This window comes from Candoia aspera, chromosome 2 (assembly GCF_035149785.1).
Source record: "Candoia aspera isolate rCanAsp1 chromosome 2, rCanAsp1.hap2, whole genome shotgun sequence".
NCBI classification, from domain to species: Eukaryota; Metazoa; Chordata; class Lepidosauria; order Squamata; family Boidae; genus Candoia; species Candoia aspera.
In genome coordinates this window covers 241,308,742-241,332,724 of record NC_086154.1, presented here as the reverse complement: position 1 = coordinate 241,332,724, position 23,983 = coordinate 241,308,742, and the positions used below count along the sequence as shown (strand labels likewise).

Here is a 23,983-nt window from a genome sequence, read left to right as displayed (position 1 = left end):
GCATATACTCAATAGCATTGTTAATACATTTAAATAAAGGAGAAAAAAAAACTATCTACAGGAAGGAGGAAAAAACATCCACACCATTATGCAATTTAGCCTGGTCTGGTCTACCTCTTCACACTGCAGTGCATTGTATTGCCATCTGCTGGATAAACTGCTTAAGTAAGTAAATATGTCTCATTAATGCAATAAAATTACAGTGTTATCCAGTTGACAGTATTTCTAATTGTAGCAGGCTTATTGCAACCAGCTGGGACTTGCTTCCAAGTAAATGTGTTTAAGATTAGTGCAATAGGTCAGAAAACAATAGTTTGACACACATGATAGGACAGGAAAAAAAAGGTATCTAGCCATGATTAAATGTTTAGAAAGCTCAAAAAGTAGCTGTAAACCAAAGAACGTGCTTGTTTGCAAAATATTTAAATCACTTCTAGGACATCAAGATGCTTTTTCCTGGGATCTGCGGTTAAGTAATTCATGCCACAAAAAAATAAAATACGGTTACTTCTGTTAATTCAGTTAACAAACTACTTGGTGTCAACTGTGTGGTTTATAAAAGATTTGCTAAAGAAATGTATCCTTACATTGGGCCTTCAGTATGTTCTTAGGACAATTTGGAAGAAGAATCATGCATATAGCTTTAGATCACACATTTCTCAAGCCAGCTCTATCACCTGCAGGAAGTCTCCACTGAAGATACTAATGTATGGAAAGATATGTAAGGGCTCTTCTCATCTCACTGAGCTTGGCCATACTGAAAAACATCTGGTTCATACTTGGATAAGAGATCACCAGGAAATACCAGGGCTATTTGCTAGATTGAAAACATCCTGGAAGAAGGCAATGGTCAACCACATCAGTACTGTTGTCAAGAAAACTACATGGACATGTCAATGAAATTACTAGGCACTGAGCTTGACTCAAAGGACATTTTACAGGCAGTCCTCGTTTACCAACCACAGTTGGGACCGGAATTAAAGCAAAAGCATTAAGTGAATCTGACCCGATTTTACGACCTTTTTTGCAGCGGTCATTAAGCAAATCACCGTGGGTGTTAAGCAAACCACATGGTTGTGGATTTTGCTTGCCAGAAGCTGGCCAGGAAGGTTGAAAATGGCAGTCATGTGACCACAGATGCTGTGATGGTCATAAATGCGACCCAGTTGCCAAATGCTCAAATTGTGATCACATGACTGTGGGGACGGTGCGACGGTTCTAAGTATAAGGACCAGTAATAAGTTGGTTTTTCCAGTACTGACGTAAATCTGAACCTTATATTCTTAAGTTACTGCTTTTAAGATCAGCAAAACAAAACAGAAACTAAAAAACCCAGAGGTATAATCAAACTACTTTGTCAAGACAGATTAACATTAAGCATTTTTTCCTGTTTTTTTCCTGTTTTACTTCTTAATCAGGAACTGAAACTATCTTAAAAGTGGCTTTCAATTTCTATTCAAGGGGAAAGTATACTTAGCATAGTCACAATTCACACTGGTACCAAAATAATGGAACAAGCAAGATTACAACAGATGAAAAGGATTTGCTCTGGGGCGTTGTTGAACAGGAAGCAGGTGAAACCATGAAGCCCGTGGTTTAGGGCCCCTCCGTAGTTTTTAAATTCATGCTTATTTTGAGTGGATATCTCTTCCCTAGAAACAAAATAAAGACTTCTGCAATTGTTTTCCAAGAAATGAATAGATTGCACTTTTGGATGTACTGTTCAGGTTTCATACTTGGAGAAAAGTACCAAGATATTCTTCAGCAAAGGATCGTTACCTTGTCGTGGTGCTGGAGCTTGAGCACCTCAATGATGCCATGAGCTAAACCATGAAGGGCCACCCAAGACGGGAAGGTCATGACAGAGAGGTCAGACTAAATGCGATCCCTGGGGAAGGTAATGGCAACCCACCCCAGTATTCTTGCCGTGAAAACTCAATAGATGTCATGTTCACCATTTCAATGTGTTGTTAACATCGTAACGTTTCACATGTCAAACCGTTCTTCCGTGTCTTACATGCTTGAACGTTTGCTGGTGTTTTCCATTATTGCTGTGCTCCTTATTTTGCTCCTTTGGAATGTATGTTTGGGTTTACAACTCTGTTCAAGGTTGCTTTCCCAGGCAGATGTAACGGTTGCTAGCACCTGGGAGGGGGTGGTTGCTAACGAGCGCTCGGGGCGGGACTGGGGTGGAGGCAAGGCTTTTAAGTTTGTATTTGGCGCGCTTTTGCTCATTCTCAGCTTTCTCTGTATTTGCATACTGTTCCTTTAATAAATCAGTTATCTTTAAGCCCGGGCTTGTGAGACTGAGTATTTGGGATTAGGCAACCATTTCAATGGATCAGAACAACCAGAGATATGTTGGTATACCATCGGAAGATGAGACCCCCAGGTCGGAAGATGGTCAAAATGCTACTGGGGAGGAACAGAGGATGAGTTCAACTAGCCCCAGATGTGACGATGCAGCTAGCTCAAAGCCGAAAGGACAGCTAGCGGCCAACGGTGCTGGTGGTGAACGGCGAATCCGATGTTCTAAGGATCAACACACCATTGGAACCTCGAATGTAAGATCTATGAGCCAGGGCAAATGGGATGTGGTTATTGGTGAGATGTCAAGATTAAAGATAGACATTTTGGGCGTCAGTGAACTGAAATGGACTGGAATGGGCCACTTCACATCAAATGACCACCAGATCTACTACTGTGGACAAGAGGACCACAGAAGAAATGGAGTAGCCTTCATAATTAATAGTCAAGTGGCTAAAGCAGTGCTTGGATACAATCCAAAAAACTATAGAATAATCTCAATTCGAATTCAGGGCAAGCCATCTAACATCACAGTGATCCAAATATACGCCCCAACCACAAATGCTGAAGAAGCTGAAGTAGAGCAGTTCTATGAGGATCTGCAGCACCTACTGGACAACACACCTAAAAGAGAAGTTATTTTCATCACGGGAGACTGGAATGCTAAGGTGGGCAGTCAGTTGACACCTGGAATTACAGGTAAGCATGGCCTGGGAGAACTGAACGAAGCAGGACATAGGCTGATAGAATTTTGCCAAGACAATTCACTCTGCATAACAAACACTCTCTTCCAACAACCTAAGAGACGGCTTTATACATGGACTTCAACAGATGGACAACACCGAAATCAGATTGACTACATCCTTTGCAGCCAAAGGTGGTGGACATCTGTACAGTCGGTAAAAACAAGACCAGGAGCTGACTGTAGTTCAGATCACAAACTTCTTATTGCACAATTTAGGATCAGACTAAAGAGATTAGGGAAGACCCACAGATCACCTAGATATGAGCTCACTAATATTCCTAAGGAATATGCAGTGGAGGTGAAGAATAGATTTAAGGGACTGGACTTAGTAGATAGGGTTCCAGAAGAACTATGGACAGACGTTTGCAACATTGTTCAGGAGGCGGCAACAAAATACATCCCAAAGAAAGAGAAAACCAAGAAGGCAAAATGGCTGTCTGCTGAGACACTAGAAGTAGCCCAAGAAAGAAGGAAAGCAAAAGGCAACAGTGATAGGGGGAGATATGCCCAATTAAATGCAAAATTCCAGAGGTTAGCCAGAAGAGATAAGGAATTACTTTTAAACAAGCAATGGGCGGAAGTGGAAGAAGACAATAGAATAGGAAGGACAAGAGACCTCTTCCAGAAAATTAGAAACATCGGAGGTAAATTCCAGGCAAAAATGAGTATGATCAAAAACAAAGATGGCAAGGACCTAACAGAAGAAGATGAGATCAAGAAAAGGTGGCAAGAATATACAGAAGACCTGTACAGGAAGGATAACAATATCGGGGATAGCTTTGACAGTGTGGTCAGTGAGCTAGAGCCAGACATCCTGAAGAGTGAGGTTGAATGGGCCTTAAGAAACATTGCTAATAACAAGGCAGCAGGAGACGACGGCATCCCAGCTGAACTGTTCAAAATCTTGCAAGATGATGCTGTCAGGGTAATGCATGCTATATGCCAGCAAATTTGGAAAACACAAGAATGGCCATCAGGTTGGAAAAAATCAACCTATATCCCCATACCAAAAAAGGGGAACGCTAAAGAATGTTCAAACTATCGAACAGTGGCACTCATTTCACATGCCAATAAGGTAATGCTCAAGATCCTGCAAGGTAGACTTCAGCAGTTCATGGAGCGAGAATTGTACATTGCGATGTACAAGCTGGGTTTAGAAAAGGCAGAGGAACTAGAGACCAAATTGCCAATATCCGCTGGATAATGGAAAAAGCCAGGGAGTTTCAGAAAAACATCTATTTCTGTTTTATTGACTATTCTAAAGCCTTTGACTGTGTGGACCATAACAAATTGTGGCAAGTTCTTAGTGGTATGGGGATACCAAGTCATCTTGTCTGCCTCCTGAAGAATCTGTATAACGACCAAGTAGCAACAGTAAGAACAGACCACGGAACAACGGACTGGTTTAAGATTGGGAAAGGAGTACGGCAGGGCTGTATACTCTCACCCTACCTATTCAGCTTGTACGCAGAACACATCATGCGACATGCTGGGCTTGAGGAATCCAAGGCTGGAGTTAAAATCTCTGGAAGAAACATTAACAATCTCAGATATGCAGATGATACCACTTTGATGGCTGAAAGCGAAGAGGAACTGAGGAGCCTTATGATGGTGAAAGAAGAAAGTGCAAAAGCTGGTTTGCAGCTAAACCTCAAAAAAACCAAGATTATGGCAACCAGCTTGATTGATAACTGGCAAATAGAGGGAGAAAATGTAGAAGCAGTGAAAGACTTTGTATTCCTAGGTGCAAAGATTACTGCAGATGCTGACTGCAGTCAGGAAATCAGAAGACGCTTAATCCTTGGGAGAAGAGCAATGACCAATCTCAATAAAATAGTTGAGAGCGGAGACATCACACTGACAACAAAGGCCTGCATAGTTAAAGCAATGGTGTTCCCCGTAGTAACATATGGCTGCGAGAGCTGGACCATAAGGAAGGCTGAGAGAAGGAAGATCGATGCTTTTGAACTGTGGTGTTGGAGGAAAATTCTGAGAGTGCCTTGGACTGCAAGAAGATCAAACCAGTCCATCCTCCAGGAAATAAAGCCAGACTGCTCACTTGAGGGAATGATATTAAAGGCAAAACTGAAATACTTTGGCCACATCATGAGAAGACAGGACACCCTGGAGAAGATGCTGATGCTAGGGAGAGTGGAGGGAAAAAGGAAGAGGGGCCGACCAAGGGCAAGATGGATGGATGATATTCTAGAGGTGACGGACTCGTCCCTGGGGGAGCTGGGGGTGTTGACGACCGACAGGAAGCTCTGGCGTGGGCTGGTCCATGAAGTCACGAAGTGTCGGAAGCGACTAAACGAAACAACAGCACCAAGATATTATTTGACTTCTCCTTTTGAAGTAAGTCCCTGCTTGTTCTAGGACACAACCTTCACATCAGCATGATTTTTTGTTGCCTTGCACTCACAACTTTTTTCCAAAGTGAAAAAGCTGCCAATGATATGAGAAAAGTTTATTTGGTATATGAACCACTGAGGGGCTAGTTATATGCAATTTGCCTGTCCTGTAAATTCTTAAGAAGCCTGTTTGATTCCCATAATACTGAAAATGTACCATGTTAAAGTACATTTGGGGTTAATTTTTGAAACTTCTAACAAACCAGGCATCTGGTTACCTGGTGTCACTCAATACTGCAGAAGTTGCACTGACATATACTTTCTACTTTTAGTATCTATTTAAGGATTTGCTACCTTCATTGTCTTAGCAGATGGCAATATTGGACTGAGTTTGGATGAGTTTGGAAGCTAAACTGGTTCAGACTTGGAATCTACCCAGAGTCATTGAGAATCAAGCGGCATACAAATAATAATAATAATTACTATTATTTTTGCCAACCACTTGAACACCATCGGCATTGACAAAATCACCATCAGTCAACTGCAAAAGACAGCTTTACTTGGAACAGCTTACTGTCATGTTCACTGATTCAATGTAGTTTATACATCGTAACCTTTCACGTGCCATGGTGCTGACGCACGTTTCTGTTTGGGAGGGAGCTGCTGTGAGACCTTGTGCCAAGCTCTGTATGTGAAATCAGTACAATGGAATGTGTTTGGGTTATGTTCTCTGCTCAAGGACTTTTCCCGCAGACCATCAGAAACCGTTAGGAGCACCTGGGATTGTGGACTTGAGAAGATTCTACGGGGGGAGGGATTTCATTTGCACCGAGGGTTTTTAGTTTGCGTTTGGCGCGCTTTTATCATTCTCAGCTTTGTGATCCTGAATGCTGTTCTTTAATAAATCAGATACCTTTGAATTCCTACTTATGAGTCTGATGGTGTTTTAGAATAGGCAATCATTACACTTACATCCTGCAACGATACCTTTAATATTATTAAACAACAACATATTATAGTCTTAATTTTATTGTAAACCACCCAGAATCCCCCTTTTGTGGGAGATGGGCAGTAGCAATGAATGAATGAATGAATGAATGAATGAATGAATAAATAAACAAACAAACAAACAAACAAACATCTGCCTATCCCAAGTCCTAGGGAAGGACTCAGTAGGTGGACAAACATGCTAAATCCAGTCTAAACATCTGGCTGACCATGTGACCAACCATAATAATAATACACTTGGATGGCAAACCATCAGGTAATTCCAGGGCTGTAGGCTAAACTGGGAAATAAAGACAATTGTTTAGAAGAAGGTAAATAAATAAACTGCATGGGTGAGTCCACGCAATCACCAGGAACTGAGTTCAACTGGGAGACTTTTCCTTTTCCTGTTCTAATGTGGATTAGCCATTGACAATCACACTGAATGAACAAGTGTATGGGAGATACTTGCTATTGCTAACGCCCAGGATTTTCCCTTTCCTGCTGCGGGTGCTTGTTAGAAGAGGCAAGCAAACTAGCTGTGGATCATCTGTTTAGACTCCATCCTGATTCCAAATTACATTTAAATTCTTGATATCATAGCAAGTACAGTGCTAATAGCAGAGGCTGGATTAGCTAACTTTTGCTCCATTGTTTTGCAAATGTGAGTAGATTAATTGGTACCGCTTCGGCGGGAAGGTAACGGCGTTCCATGAGTCATGCTGGCCACATGACCCGGAAGTGTCCTATGGACAACGCCGGCTCCAAGGCTTTGAAACGGAGATGAGCACCGCCCCCTAGAGTCGGACACGACTGGACTTTACATCAAGGAAAACCTTTACCTTACCTTTACCTATACTTTATTAGGGACTGTATTTTTTCACTGATATTATGGTATAATTCGTAAATTGATTTCAGTGAATCTGTTAATATGCTTCTCCTTTATTTCCTTTTACAATGCATTATTTTGTTATTTGATTTTCATATTAAACTATTTTGGGCACGGAGTCTATTTTGAAAAAGTGGCATAAATGCAGATTTTAAATTAGAGCATAATCCAATGGTTCTTTGGAAACTATTTTGGGTGCTACAAAATTTAGCAGTTTTTCATTTCTAAGACAACAAAGACCACATTCAGAACTTCAAATGTGAGACTCTTACTCCACCAAGGTTGATCTAATGGAAGTATTGGTTAAAAGGAGACATTTTAGAAGCACATCAAAGGCAGGACAGCAGTCGCTTAGAATCTATCGGATCTACTGTTCTCTCAATATGGTACTGGAATGTGGGGATAGGAAAGAATTCTAGCTCTGGAGTCTGCATATATATTTTCTCTCACATTAGAGCTAATGGGAAGCAAACAGTGAAGAAAAACAGTGTCCATAAAAGCAAGAGCTCCTTCAGAATCTCTTCTATCATGGTTTTCCTCCCTTCATCATCCCTTTCCCTGGTCTCTGAAGTCTATCCAAAATTTAAACATCTGTTATCTGTGATTATTTCATTTTTATGCCCAAGGAAAGCTAACTGACAAATATATATTCTTATATTAGAGGAGACTTTCATCTTTTCTAAAACTCCTGTGAGCGTATGGATGGAAAAGAGACATTTATTTATTTATTTAAATTATTTATATGATTTTAATGTAGAGAGACTGAAGGGGGGGGGTTGGAACTAATGCAATCCCAAGGGCCCTCTTATATCTATTTATTAACTAGGAATACCGTGCCGCATCTGAAAGCAATTAACAGAAATATGTGCACTTACTATAAATACACTTTCCAGTGTTGAAAAGGAAATTGGACATGAGCACCCAGTAAACCACCATGGCTCCAATAAGTGACACCAATGAAAATAAAAGGCTAGACCACTGACCAAAAGATCCAAAATAATATTTACAAACATCTGGGAATTCCCAAGTTGAGGTATCTACTGAAGCTGAAAAGAAGAATAAGAAAATAGGTGATATCCATCAATATTGGCAAGACACAGTAATTTAATTCTATGCTAATTATTTTAATAATTAAAGTAATTATTTTAATTAAGGTCTTCTAAGACACATCTAAACATTCTAAATAACAGGTTGAGTTAATGCTAACATTACAAAGAAAGTTTGATTCCCAATAGGCTGATAACAGACTTAAAACAAAAGGGACCGTGCTATTATTGCAATTATTTGTATAAATTAAAGCAGATACTGAAAGAAATTGCACTTGGATACTTTTTGGGATATCTTCAGGCAGTCTAAATCAGTCTTCTACAACAAACTAGCTACAGATTAAATTATAACCCCCCATTACAGAATCCTAAAGGTGGAGGGACTATTTAGATCAATCAACCAGCCTCTAGTTCAGGGCACCCATACATGAACACATACACATTTGTTTAAACAGCAAATGACCTGAATAGCATCTATAGGTAGACTAGTTTATTTTAACATCCAAGATGTTTTTCAAGCCATTCCACTAAATAAATCAGATATTAAATCTAAGATCTTATTCCTACAAAATTCTACCACTACCAACTAAGTTAAGCAGAATTCCTGATACGGCTTTTTCTGCCAATGTAACACAGAAACATAATGGGAAAATAAGGGAGTTTAATGAGAGTGAAGTGTGGGTCTCTACAGACCCATTAGTTTCACATGTTTCTCTATACACCCCATTATGTTCATTGGATCTTAATGATTGCCTGACATGCTCAGAAGTTACCAGAGGGTTCCAAGAACAAAGAGCTTGCATGGTATTCAAAATGGGCCAAAATGGCGGAGCAGATATCCAAGTGTCTTATTATGGACCTCCTTCAATTTTGGTATGATCCAGCAAGCATCAGCACTGCTGTCACTACACAACTGAGCATAATTTTTGACTATGCCTTCTGAATAATACTGTCCAAACCAACCTTCCCTAATTGAGTCCTCCAGAAGCACTGAACTCCTCCCAAAATTATATTGGGTTACCAGTCAACTATTTGACTGGTAACCCAGCCCATCTGTGAGCACCATTCTGGTTCGTTTAGATCACACCAGAAAAATTAAGCAGATGGCTCTCAAATTTACAACTGTATATAAGAGATCGAAGTTAATACTTGGGAGTTGTAGATCTTGCCAGGTTCCTGAAAGGTGTCAAATTATATCATCTGATAAAATCAGAAACATTTAGGAGTTGCTCAGTAAGAATTTCAGGAACATCTCCCTTCTTGTAAGACAATTGTATTCATTGCTATTTCCTCTTTAATATGTCATCCTAGGAAAGCCCTGTGTGTTCTAGAGTACACAGCCTGAAAAGTTCATGCAGGACAAGAAGGTGGTCCTGTGACCATTAAAACTGCACATCTGGTTCATGTTCTTAAATGCACCCGTCTCTATAGCAGGCCCACACATACTGTACTTTAATGAAACATATACTTACGTATCATTGACCTGGATTTCACAACTCTGTAGCAACAATAAAGAGTCAATACGCCCATCAGCAGAATAATACAGATTCCAGTAGTAAATCCAGCCTGTTTGCAAATTAAACATTTAACCAAATGTTTATGCAAATTGTGGTATTAATGCAAACTGTTGTGCAAGATTTAGCAGGCAAAATTTGTCCTAACACAGAGACAGAAAATAGTGTTACCTGTTTTATTCCCCAGGGAATACTCAATATAGATGTGCCCATCATTGTATTCCAGATCATGAATCTAAGTCAGGGTGAACACAAAGAACAATCATAAGCAAACTTGCATTATATTTGAGGCCAATTCAAATATTTAGAATATATTTCAAATCTAAATCTTGAATTTCAATATATTTAGATAAACAAATGCAAGCAAAACACTTGACATACATTGTTATTATACTGGAATTTTTGCCAGAACCATCAGTATAGCTGCCAATTTTGCAAGCAGTTCCCAAAGGACTGTACACATAGATTTCTTCTGGAGCAGGAAGAACATGATCAGGTGCTACCTAACAAAAGAAGGAGCCCAAAGCATGAGTACAGACTAAATCTTTTAGCATTTCAGTATCTTTTGCATTGCTTTGCTTCACAAGACTAGATATGGGAAGTTTGGTTACAGCTATTTTGACAATTTTCAGACACAGTGATACTTCTTTTGACCCATGAGCAGTCCTGGCTCAGATTAAAACCTGCTTCCTTTTTTCTTTTGTTTGACACAGAAACTGGTCTGCTAGCATTAACCAGCCTTACTTTAAAAGGGTTTGCCCTGCCTTGAAATCTGCTTCTCAAACATTGCTAACCAATGAAATTATTTTTAAGATCACCTCTAGTAGTTATATCTTCAGCAAAGGATCATTACCTTGTCGTGGTGCTGGAGCTTGAGCACCTCAATGATGCCATGAGCTAAACTGTGAAGGGCCACCAAAGACGGGAAGGTCATGACAGAGAGGTCAGACTAAATGCGATCCCTGGGGAAGGTAATGGCAACCACCCCAGTATTCTTGCCGTGAAAACTCAATGGATCAGTACAACCAGAGATATGTCGGTATACCATCGGAAGATGAGACCCCCAGGTCGGAAGATGGTCAAAATGCTACTGGGGAGGAACAGAGAATGAGTTCAACTAGCCCCAGACGTGATGACGCAGCTAGCTCAAAGCCGAAAGGACAGCTAGCGGCCAACGGTGCTGGTGGTGAACGGCAAATCCGATGTTCTAAGGATCAACACACCATTGGAACCTGGAATGTAAGATCTATGAGCCAGGGCAAATGGGATGTGGTTATTGGTGAGATGTCAAGATTAAAGATAGACATTTTGGGCGTCAGTGAACTGAAATGGACTGGAATGGGCCACTTCACATCAAATGACCACCAGATCTACTACTGTGGACAAGAGGACCACAGAAGAAATGGAGTAGCCTTCATAATTAATAGTCAAGTGGCTAAAGCAGTGCTTGGATACAATCCAAAAAATGACAGAATGATCTCAATTCGAATTCAGGGCAAGCCATCTAACATCACAGTGATCCAAATATACGCCCCAACCACAAATGCTGAAGAAGCTGAAGTAGAGCAGTTCTATGAGGATCTGCAGCACCTACTGGACAACACGCCTAAAAGAGATGTTATTTTCATCACGGGAGACTGGAATGCTAAGGTGGGCAGTCAGTTGACACCTGGAATTACAGGTAAGCATGGCCTGGGAGAACAAAACGAAGCAGGACATAGGCTGATAGAATTTTGCCAAGACAATTCACTCTGCATAACAAACACTCTCTTCCAACAACCTAAGAGACGGCTTTATACATGGACTTCCTCAGATGGACAACACCGAAATCAGATTGACTACATCCTTTGCAGCCAAAGGTGGCGGACATCTATACAGTCGGTAAAAACAAAACCAGGAGCTGACTGTAGTTCCAATCACGAACTTATTGCACAATTTAGGATCAGACTAAAGAGATTAGGGAAGACCCACAGATCAACTAGATATGAGCTCACTAATATTCCTAAGGAATATGCAGTGGAGGTGAAGAATACATTTAAGGGACTGGACTTAGTACATAGGGTCCCGGAAGAACTATGGACAGACGTTTGCAACATTGTTCAGGAGGCGGCAACAAAATACATCCCAAAGAAAGAGAAAACCAAGAAGGCAAAATGGCTGTCTGCTGAGACACTAGAAGTAGCCCAAGAAAGAAGGAAAGCAAAAGGCAACAGTGATAGGGGGAGATATGCCCAATTAAATGCAAAATTCCAGAGGTTACCAGAAGAGATAAGGAATTATTTTTAAACGAACAATGCGTGGAAGTGGAAGAATACAATAGAATAGGAAGGACAAGAAACCTCTTCCATAAAATTAGAAACATCGGAGGTAAATTCCAGGCAAAAATGGGTATGATCAAAAACAAAGATGGCAAGGTCCTAACAGAAGAAGAAGAGATCAAGAAAAGGTGGCAAGAATATACAGAAGACCTGTATAGGAAGGATAACAATATCGGGGATAGCTTTGATAGTGTGGTCAGTGAGCTAGAGCCAGACATCCTGAAGAGTGAGGTTGAATGGGCCTTAAGAAGCATTGCTAATAACAAGGCAGCAGGAGACGACGGCATCCCAGCTGAACTGTTCAAAATCTTGCAAGATGATGCTGTCAGGGTAATGCATGCTATATGCCAGCAAATTTGGAAAACACAAGAATGGCCATCAGACTGGAAAAAATCAACTTATATCCCCATACCAAAAAAGGGGAACACTAAAGAATGTTCAAACTATCGAACAGTGGCACTCATTTCACATGCCAGTAGGGTAATGCTCAAGATCCTGCAAGGTAGACTTCAGCAATTTCTGGAGCAAGAATTGCCAGATGTACAAGCTGGGTTTAGAAAAGGCAGAGGAACTAGGGACCAAATTGCCAATATCCGATGGATAATGGAAAAAGCCAGGGAGTTTCAGAAAAACATCTATTTTTTTTTTATTGACTATTCTAAAGCCTTTGACTGTGTGGACCATAACAAATTGTGGCAAGTTCTTAGTGGTATGGGGATACCAAGTCATCTTGTCTGCCTCCTGAAGAATCTGAGAGAAGGAAGATCGATGCTTTTGAACTGTGGTGTTGGAGGAAAATTCTGAGAGTGCCTTGGACTGCAAGAAGATCAAACCAGTCCATACTCCAGGAAATAAAGCCAGACTGCTCACTTGAGGGAATGATATTAAAGGCAAAACTGAAATACTTTGGCCACATAATGAGAAGACAGGACACCCTGGAGAAGATGCTGATGCTAGGGAGAGCGGAGGGCAAAAGGAAGAGGGGCCGACCAAGGGCAAGGTGGATGGATGATATTCTAGAGGTGACGGACTCGTCCCTGGGGGAGCTGGGGGTGTTGACGACCGACAGGAAGCTCTGGCGTGGGCTGGTCCATGAAGTCACGAAGAGTCGGAAGCGACTAAAAGAATAGACAACAAGAACTAGTAGTTATATAGCATTTGAGAAATACGCAGATCTTCATACAGCTGCTTTATTGTATAACCCAATCTTTTGACCAAGTCAGTCAGACATATTACATCCTTCTTTCCAGATATACAAATCAATAAAAAAGATAAACAAGTTGAAAGGATAGCTCTCAAAGTCATACAGAAAATCAATCAGATTATGTCTGATAGAATATTGCTGCTAGAAATTAAATGATCCAGAGAAGACCCCAAGGCTGATAGGCTTTTCTATCAGATATTCTGCAATAGTCCAACTTTCATTTACCAGTGCTCTGTCAGAAGGCGAAGTGAGCCTGTTGTAGTAGTGAATCCGCTTGTTCATTGCTGAAGCTTCGTCTGTTACTCTCTGTATATCATCGTTCACACTAACGATATTTGTCGGTTCTATGTGGAATGGCCTAAAAAAAAAAAAAAATCCTGAATACTCTTTAAGTCAGAATTAATAAGGGGCCAGACTGTCACTGATAATGACAACAAATCGCTATTTATTTCTGAAAAGGATTTTTATGCATTTATATCTTTACAATGACAAGCACATAAAGTTAGTAAAGTTTATATTTTTAAAAACAAGCATGTTCCTAGCTACTTCAATCACATCAGTTTTAATTATAAAAGGTTCATAGAGAATAATTTTAGAAGATTCAGAGGCTATCGGTGCAAGATTTCTCATATACAGCTGTCAGGCAAGACACACTGCCTTTTCTTCATCACCTTGAAACCCAATAGCCTCATTCCAAAATTTAATGAGGGTGCAAAGAAATGCATTACGCTGTTCAGGATCTACCACCATAATGGTATTGACACAATGCACTGAGCCACAAACTTTCTCAACAGTGGCAACTTGAAGATGTGTGGACTTCAACTGCCTGAATTCTGCATGTTGGCTGGGGAATTCTGGGAGTTGAATTCCATACATATTCAAGCTGCCACCGTTGAGAATCATTGAACTAGGCAATCATATTTAATAACGGATTCCACATGGTTAGATTATGGGTTAGCATATTGTGTGAAACCAGAAAATTCAGTTACTTGGGTCAGATAACCATGAGCAAATGAACCATACAAACCAAGCTGAACAGCGAAGTTGGACTCTGATACTTCCATATTTTAGGCAGTCTAATTAAAAAGGAGTAGCAGCCTCAGTTACTCTGGATTATTTGTGTGAAACTACACACCATAACTACAAACTGTGTAATCTATTATGACGGGAGAAGAGCAAAATAAAAATGACACACTTAGGTTAGCCACAGAACATATAGTTCAGTGTCTCTCCAACTAACCAAATACCAATAAAGTTACCCCTGGAACCACAAATTATATACATAAATGGTCTGTGTTTGAGGAAATGGAAGAATCTGTGTTAGCATTTGAACAGGATGGATTAAATGTCATTCCAGAAATATTTTCTTAAAAGTCTTCCAAAATAAGATAGTGCAAACTGTTTATCCCACAGCCTTACACCATTTGCCACTGACCTCATGGCACATTCTCCCCAAGTAGGGCTCACTTTACAAATGCAAGAACAACCATGCCCAGAATGATGTCAGCTGGGACACAGATTTCCTCGAAGTTTGCCAACTCCACCCTACTCTTAAGATTCCTTTGGTTTTCTTCTGTAGTTTTTTTAGAGCTGATTCACACCTGTGTCTAACTTCATTAATCACAGCTGAAGCATTAAGTGGAGTCAAAGCCCCCCTAGTGGTGTTTGGCCTGCAAAAGTTGTTCTGTGCATTTGCAAGTCATCCTCTGATGTTGTAGCAATGATTCAGGAAATAAGCATGTGCAAACTTGCACTTAACCTGGCTATACAATAGGTTTCAGGGCTTCCTATGCCTTGGATTTCCATAACTTTCCCATTGCTAAGAACTGAGTAAGTTTTTAGGAAACACACATCTTTCTCATATATGAAGAAAATAAGATGACTTTGAGACCAAAATATATATAATCAATTTGTAAAAGAAGAGATATATTGTTGACTTCCTTAAACTTAAAAAAATAATTTCAGATACAAAGTCTTTGGGAACTGCAGTCTTGAATTTTTTGAGGCACCATTTTGAGGAAGGCAGCAGTTCTGCGGTGTTCCTGCCACAACTACTGTGTCATGAAAAATCATACCTTAGACAATGCATCAGCTGAATTCCCACAACGTGCTAAGTCACCAGTTGTTTAATATTGTATTGTTAAATAATCCATAATTGGCTGTGATCACACACTCTGCAAAGCTATAAACCACAGTTACACATCATAGTATCTGATTGTATAACCAAATAACCCAATTTCAGCTGTGCTCATACACTACGCTAACCCACACAGTTTAATTGTGGCTTACTGAATAAACCAGAAAGGGTGGGCTCACACAATACACTAGCCCATAAATCATGGTTTGGAGACAATGATTGGCTTTATATAATACATTCAGCCCAAACCAAACCTACCACATATGGCTTAGCATATTGCACAAAAGCTTAGTGAGATGTAAACCCAGACATCACCAATTTTGGGATAAAGCTGAAAATTCCAGAGATCTATGGATAGGTTATGATTTGTTTTTCTCTGTTCCTGAGCAATATTCACATAGGCAGACTTACCTTCCTTTTTTACATTGCAGAATAAGCCCTGTTAATGAATATATTTCTGCACAGAGTGTTCACCTACTCTCTAAACTTGCTCTGCCTTTATGCAAGTATAATGAATTATTTATTGTATATTTATTCTATATTGTAAACTACCCAGAGTCCCTCTGGTCGGAGGAGATGGGCGGTGACAAATTTGATAAATAAATAAACACTGTACTATGGAAAAATGCAGGAAAGTGCAAATTTAGAAACATAGTACAACTCTCTTCCATTCTTAAAAAGTTCTCCTCTTTCTATATAATGATTACAAAAATATAGGTACCTTCTCCAATTTGGCCATTAAGGCCTTTGTCACCCACATCAGAAGCCAATCTTCAGCAGACACCAGATATATTCACATAGCATGTTAAACTACAGTTTCCTTAATTGTGGTTTATTGAATAAGTCACAATGGACAAAAAGTTCATACACTATGCTAAACTATAAAAAAATGTTCTTCTATTTCTATTCTATTTCTTCTATTTTATAAAAAAAATGGCTGGGTTCACATACTGTTCTAATCTACAAGCAAGCAAATTGCATCATGATTTACAGTGCCATGTAAACTTAATTTAAGATATTATGACCTGACATACAAAAGTTTTACCCCCTGCATTCCCATTTGTCACAAAATGAGATTTTGTGCATTAAAAGGCACAGTATAGATTAATATGAAGCCTTAACTGCTAGATCATTGAACAAATCAACCCAGAGTTCTCACTCAAGGCACAAATTATCCAACTTTGGGCACATTATGTGAAGACCCAGCTCTCTGGAAAAGGCTCTAATGCTGAGAAAGGTGGTAAAAAAGAGAAGACGACAACGACCAGCAGGAAGGTGGATGGACTCACAGTGGCGATGGGTACACCATTGGAAGACCAGGTTAGGGACAGATCGTTATGGAGAAAATCTATCTAGGTGGTCACTAGAAGTTGAAAATGACTTGATGGCACATAATTATAAGGAAGAAGAAAGTTGGCAGTCCTAATAATTTTTCAAAATATAATTAGGGTTTTCACAGATTAAAAATTTCTTAGATTTTTAACAATTATGTAAAAAGTCATGAGGTCAGATGTTATAAATACCAGTTGTAAAATGTATTATTTATTTATTTATTATTAATTAAATAATAAATTTATTAAATAATAAATAATTTTGTAAAATGTAGTTTCATTCCAGATATCTCATATTAAGTGGAGGTACTAAACAAGATTTTTTAAAAAATCAAAATTTTACTTTTCCTGCTTTCCCATCCAGTAATCATACTACATTTACATTTAATTAAGAATTAGAGTCTTCTTTTTATTTATTTATTCAATTTATATAGCTGCCCATCTTACATATGTGACTCTAGGCAGCTTACAATAAAATAAATAAAATACATAATGTAAAAAATAAAACACATAGCAGCCAGGCATCATCCAAACAACTAGGGGACATCTATTTATAATTTAAGACAACACACATCCTATGAATAAGCCATGCTCCAGACAGTAATTCTTATTCTAGAACAGTACCATGGAACTAACTATATTTAAATATAGTTATTTAAAGCAGGATCCTTTTTCTCAAACTAGGCTGCTCTTCTGTAGGATGCTAGCCGTCCAACACACTTTGCACTCAGTGAGCAGGTTTCATTAAGCTATAATGTGGTTTGTTTGGTTTATGGCTTAGCTGTTAGATGAAGTCAGCCATTGTGGTTAGTAAACTATGGGTAAGCATTACATATATCTCAGCTATTGCTGTGTTTGCACAATATACTAAGTAATACATCTCAGTTACAATGCCCAAAAACCATTTTGAACCCCCTTCCTGCATACTACTCTTTAATCAAGATGTTAGGTTTACCATGTTATTTGAACTCTAAACAGCCACCATCCTGGATTCTTTTAATACAGATGCTATATCTCAGGACTGTGGTAGGCTAGAGTATCTGGGTTAAATGGATTGAAGATGGTGGCTGTTTGCTGTTATCCATGACACAGGAGGCCCAAATTACATTTAACCTCAATTAAAGATCACAGTCTGCCTTACAAACAGTCAGTGTAGTTTATTCAACAAGCCATTATTAAAACCCTGGCTCAGGTTGAACAGAGAACCCAGCCATTCACTGAGTATGCACAATACAATAGACTAAAACATGGTTGGCAATGTAATTCCAGAAAATTAGCCACTAGTAGACAAATGATACAAACCTAAGAAGTGTGGTTTGTTTGTATGAAATCAGGCAATTAGGGCTAATTTAGTAAACTAGTCACTATTTGAAAGTTGGTTTGGAAACAAGTATTAATGGCTGTGTTTGTATTCTACATTCAGTCATCCAGCAGATACCCTAATATAACAGTTGTTACACGATATACAGTACCACTATAAACTTAAACTAAGATCTAATGAAGCAGGAGCATAAACCGAAATAAATAGCATTAAAATGAAGATGTTATGCAACCAGAGTTTTTTTTTAACTGAATACTGCTAACAACCCCCCCCAATAACCATTCATATTATTATTGAAATGTATAATTAAACATAATCTGCTTACCTTTTGCCCTTCAGGTCTTCTGGGTTAATCTGAATATTAAGGACTCCGAGATCATTTTCATCACCTCCCACAGGAATTAGAAGAGGTGTAGCATCTTCCTCCATTAGAGAAGAATGATTTCGCACCTACTATGTTTATTTTAACCTTAAAAAATGAAATAGATATACTGTTAGAAGGGGTTGTCTTTTCATTTATCTGAAGTTTCCTCATATAATGAAAAACAATTATAGAAGAAATGAAATTCTCCCTGAAAACACACATTTATGTGGGACTTTACTAAATAAAAGGGGGCTTTTCCCCCAACTATATACTCTGAAATGACTGGCCTTTCTTTTTATTTTAAGTTTTATTATAGATGCAAAGTATAATCGAATTCTAACACAGAGGTACTTTGACTGATATTTTAATAGCAACTTTTTTAAAGGGCTAAGCTACTTGAGTTCACAAATCATGATAATTTAAGAAAACATTGGGTGAATTTGCACAACCCACTAAGTCATAATGGCTGCATTCACAGCACATATTAAAATGAAACCAAACTAACCACCTTATACTTTAGCACGATGTGCAAATCTGCTGCCCACTTGAATAAGGAATGGAGAGGCCATAATACTACCTTCCTTACTTACAAGTTAAGATATAGCCTGGTTTACAGCAGCGTTTTTCAAACCTGGCAACTTTAAGATGTGTGGACTTCAACTCCCAGAATTCCCAGTGTGGAATTGAAGTCCACACATCTTGAAGTCGCCAGGTTTGAAAAATACTGGTTTACAACAACCCTAAGTGACAAGTCTGTCTATAGCAAAAACAGCTTGAACATTCCCCACAATCCCCCAACATCTAAGTGGTTCCTTTGTTAAGCCATTTTCTTACACCAGTGGAGTTCAGGAATCACAACATATAGTGAAGCAAGAGCTTTTGGAAATGGGGAAATTACCACCCACAGATTCAGCAGAATTGTTGTGTTTCCAAAACCCCACATCAGCTTTATTCTGTATTCAAATAAATCACAATGAAAGGGGGAAAAAAATCAACTCTCCAAACCAGTCAATATTATGGGATTGTACATATCTGCAGCTGGTTCCAAAATGACAAGCAATCCTGTGTACAAGCTGCAGAGATACTTCAGAGAAATATCACTGAAAACCTCTAGTGCTGTTGACTGTATCTGCATATTTATTACTGACATTGTACAAATCACTCTGATAACATTTTTGTTAGACTTGCAGGGAAGTGGTTTAAATAAATATATAGATGCACTCTTAGACAAGAATTCCATGAGTTCTGGGGTACCTTAAGCATTCAGTGGGGCAGATGTGACTCTGTAGCTCAAGTAGTGGGATATCATACTCTGTTGCTTTTTAATGAGAAAACATTATGATACTTACGATTAAAAGAGATTTGAAATATAAACAGCAGCTTTTAAAAGAGAAGTGGCAGACTATAAACAGTCATCCACATTCCAGAACAGATGCAGTACAGCGTATTTTAATGGAAATAAAGAAGAACACATAAATCAATTGCTTAAATTAGGAGAAAAAAGCAAGTCACAGAAAGTCAAAAGATAACTATGGAAATACTGGGGCTTACTCAGTCTCAGGAAATGTTATCCTGCCTACACTGAATACTTTTTTAAACTATGCATATTTACGCAAAATCACCTACAAATATTATTTTATTGTACTTTTTCAAAAAAAATCACCAAGGAACGTGACAGTCTTGTGTGTGTGTGTAGATGTATGTATAATGGGATTTAAAGATAAGCGTATTTAAGATTTCAGACTAAAGGAAATCTGCACGGCAGCCCTAGATATGAGTTGGAAAGTTTGTTGTTTATTCGTTTAGTCGCTTCCGACTCTTCGTGACTTCATGGACCAGCCCATGCCAGAGCTTCCTGTCGGTCGTCAACACCCCCAGCTCCCCCAGGGACGAGTCCGTCACCTCTAGAATATCATCCATCCACCTTGCCCTTGGTCGGCCCCTCTTCCTTTTGCCCTCCACTCTCCCTAGCATCAGCATCTTCTCCAGGGTGTCCTGTCTTCTCATTATGTGGCCAAAGTATTTCAGTTTTGCCTTTAATATCATTCCCTCAAATGAGCAGTCTGGCTTTATTTCCTGGAGGATGGACTGGTTTGATCTTCTTGCAGTCCAAGGCACTCTCAGAATTTTCCTCCAACATCACAGTTCAAAAGCATCGATCTTCCTTCGTTCAGCCTTCCTTATGGTCCAGCTCTCGCAGCCATGTTACTACGGGGAACACCATTGCTTTAACTATGCGGGCCTTTGTTGTCAGTGTGATGTCTCTGCTCTTAACTATTTTATCGAGATTTGTCATTGCTCTTCTCCCAAGGATTAAACGTCTTCTGATTTCCTGACTGCAGTCAGCATCTGCAGTAATCTTTGCACCTAGGAATACAAAGTCTTTCACTGCTTCTACATTTTCTCCCTCTATTTGCCAGTTATCAATCAAGCTGGTTGCCATAATCTTGGTTTTTTTGAGGTTTAGCTGCAAGCCAGCTTTTGCACTTTCTTCTTTCACCTTCATCATAAGGCTCCTCAGTTCCTCTTCGCTTTCAGCTATCAAAGTGGTATCATCTGCATATCTGAGATTGTTAATGTTTCTTCCAGAGATTTTAACTCCAGCCTTGGATTCCTCAAGGCCAGCACGTTGCATGATGTGTTCTGCATACAAGTTGAATAGGTAGGGTGAGAGTATACAGCCCTGCCGTACTCCTTTCCCAATCTTAAACCAGTCCGTTGTTCCGTGGTCTGTTCTTACTGTTGCTACTTGGTTGTTATACAGATTCTTCAGGAGGCAGACAAGATGACTTGGTATCCCCATACCACTAAGAACTTGCCACAATTTGTTATGGTCCACGCAGTCAAAGGCTTTAGAATAGTCAATAAAACAGAAATAGATGTTTTTCTGAAACTCCCTGGCTTTTTCCATTATCCAGCGGATATTGGCAATTTGGTCTCTAGTACCTCTGCCTTTTCTAAACCCAGCTTGTACATCTGGCAATTCTCGCTCCATGAACTGCTGAAGTCTACCTTGCAGGATCTTGAGCATTACCTTACTGGCATGTGAAATGAGTGCCACTGTTCGATAGTTTGAACATTCTTTAGTGTTTCCCTTTTTTGGTATGGGGATATAAGTTGATTTTTTCCAATCTGATGGCCGTTCTTGTGTTTTCCAAATTTGCTGGCATATAGCATGCATTACCTTGACAGCATCATCTTGCAAGATTTGGAACAGTTCAGCTGGGATGCCGTCGTCTCCTGCTGCCTTGTTATTAGCAATGTTTCTTAAGGCCCATTCAACCTCACTCTTCAGGATGTCTGGCTCTAGCTCATTGACCACACAGTCAAAGCTATCCCCGATATTGTTATCCTTCCTATACAGGTCTTCTGTATATTCTTGCCACCTTTTCTTGATCTCTTCTTCTTCTGTTAGGTCCTTGCCATCTTTGTTTTTGATCATACCCATTTTTGCCTGGAATTTACCTCCAATGTTTCTAATTTTCTGGAAGAGGACTCTTGTCTTTCCTATTCTATTGTATTCTTCCACTTCTGCGCATTGCTTGTTTAAAAATAATTCCTTCTCTCTTCTGGCTAACCTCTGGAATTTTGCATTTAATTGGGCATATCTCCCCCTATCACTGTTGCCTTTTGCTTTCCTTCTTTCTTGGGCTACTTCTAGTGTCTCAGCAGACAGCCATTTTGCCTTCTTGGTTTTCTCTTTCTTTGGGATGTATTTTGTTGCCGCCTCCTGAACAATGCTGCCAACTTCTGTCCAGAGTTCTTCCGGGACCCTATCTACTAAGTCCAGTCCCTTAAATCTATTTTTCACCTCCACTGCATATTCCTTAGGAATATTAGTGAGCTCATATTTAGCTGATCTGTGGGTCTTCCCTAATCTCTTTAGTCTGATCCTAAATTGTGCAAGAAGAAGTTCGTGATCTGAACTACAGTCAGCTCCAGGCCTTGTTTTTACCGACTGTACAGATGTCCGCCACCTTTGGCTGCAAAGGATGTAATCAATCTGATTTCGGTGTTGTCCATCTGGTGAAGTCCATGTATAAAGCCGTCTCTTAGGTTGTTGGAAGAGAGTATTTGTTATGCAGAGTGAATTGTCTTGGCAAAATTCTATCAGCCTATGTCCTGCTTCGTTTTGTTCTCCCAGGCCATACTTACCTGTAATTCCAGGTGTCATTTGACTGCCCACCTTAGCATTCCAGTCTCCTGTGATGAAAATAACATCTCTTTTAGGCGTGTTGTCCAGTAGGTGCTGCAGATCCTCATAGAACTGCTCTACTTCAGCTTCTTCAGCATTTGTGGTTGGGGCGTATATTTGGATCACTGTGATGTTAGATGGCTTGCCCTGAATTCGAATTGAGATCATTCTGTCGTTTTTTGGATTGTATCCAAGCACTGCTTTAGCCACTTGACTATTAATTATGAAGGCTACTCCATTTCTTCTGTGGTCCTCTTGTCCACAGTAGTAGATCTGGTGGTCATTTGATGTGAAGTGGCCCATTCCAGTCCATTTCAGTTCACTGACGCCCAGAATGTCTATCTTTAATCTTGACATCTCACCAATAACCACATCCCATTTGCCCTGGCTCATAGATCTTACATTCCAGGTTCCAATGGTGTGTTGATCCTTAGAACATCGGATTTGCCGTTCACCACCAGCACCGTTGGCTGCTAGCTGTCCTTTCTGCTTTGAGCTAGCTGCGCCATCACGTCTGGGGCTAGTTGAGCTCATCCTCTGTTCCTCCCCAGTAGCATTTTGACCATCTTCCAACCTGGGGGTCTCATCTTCCGATGGTATACCAACATATCTCTGGTTGTACTGATCCATTTAGTTTTCACGGCAAGAATACTGGGGTGGGTTGCCATTACCTTCCCCAGGGATCGCATTTAGTCTGACCTCTCTGTCATGACCTTCCCGTCTTGGGTGGCCCTTCACGGTTTAGCTCATGGCATCATTGAGGTGCTCAAGCTCCAGCACCACGACAAGGTAACGATCCTTTGCTGAAGGAGTTGGAAAGTGAACAATTGTAATTATATATTCAGGACGTTTGTTCCTGAAATAGTCCTCTGCCAACAATAATATAAATAATAATGTAGTATTCTATTACTTAAAAATGTTAAGCAAAGCCATGGCCAGCATTTTAGTTTCAAAAATTTCAAAATCAGTTGTTTCAAATAAGGGAAAAATTGGGTTACCAGATATAGGCTAGAAAAATCTGGATAGCAGCTACAGTTGAAGTTTTCAATATCTTTTTGCTGCCATCTATAGGTCTGATTTTTTAAATAATAATTTTTATTAAAATTAAAAAATAAAGTTAAAAAATAGTGACTAAAAGCTAAGAAAAACATAAAAAAGAAAAAAGGGGAAAAAAGGGGAAAAAAGGGGGAATATATAAAGAAAAAAGATATATAAAGAAATGACTTCCCCCTTCATCAAGGCAAGTAGAAACAATTTCAGTAACTTACACCTTC

The 23,983-nt window shown here is 39.5% G+C and overlaps 1 protein-coding gene across 2 annotated transcripts in view; it reads right to left on the bottom strand.

The window, feature by feature from the left end:
* The window catches only part of SLC38A9 (solute carrier family 38 member 9), a 55,229-nt gene extending 35,268 nt beyond the window's left edge, over nt 1–19,961 (bottom strand). For both annotated transcript variants that reach the window (XM_063295661.1, XM_063295662.1), the window contains exons 1-7: nt 19,860–19,961; nt 18,476–18,619; nt 13,587–13,719; nt 10,221–10,342; nt 10,011–10,074; nt 9,798–9,891; nt 8,155–8,325 (exon numbers count right to left, since the gene is read on the bottom strand). In XM_063295661.1, coding sequence (XP_063151731.1) covers nt 8,155–8,325; nt 9,798–9,891; nt 10,011–10,074; nt 10,221–10,342; nt 13,587–13,719; nt 18,476–18,579 — 688 coding nt within the window. In that variant the 5' untranslated portion in view covers nt 18,580–18,619; nt 19,860–19,961. The remainder of the gene's footprint in view (nt 1–8,154; nt 8,326–9,797; nt 9,892–10,010; nt 10,075–10,220; nt 10,343–13,586; nt 13,720–18,475; nt 18,620–19,859) is intronic.
* Nucleotides 19,962–23,983: the final 4,022 nt, after the last annotated feature.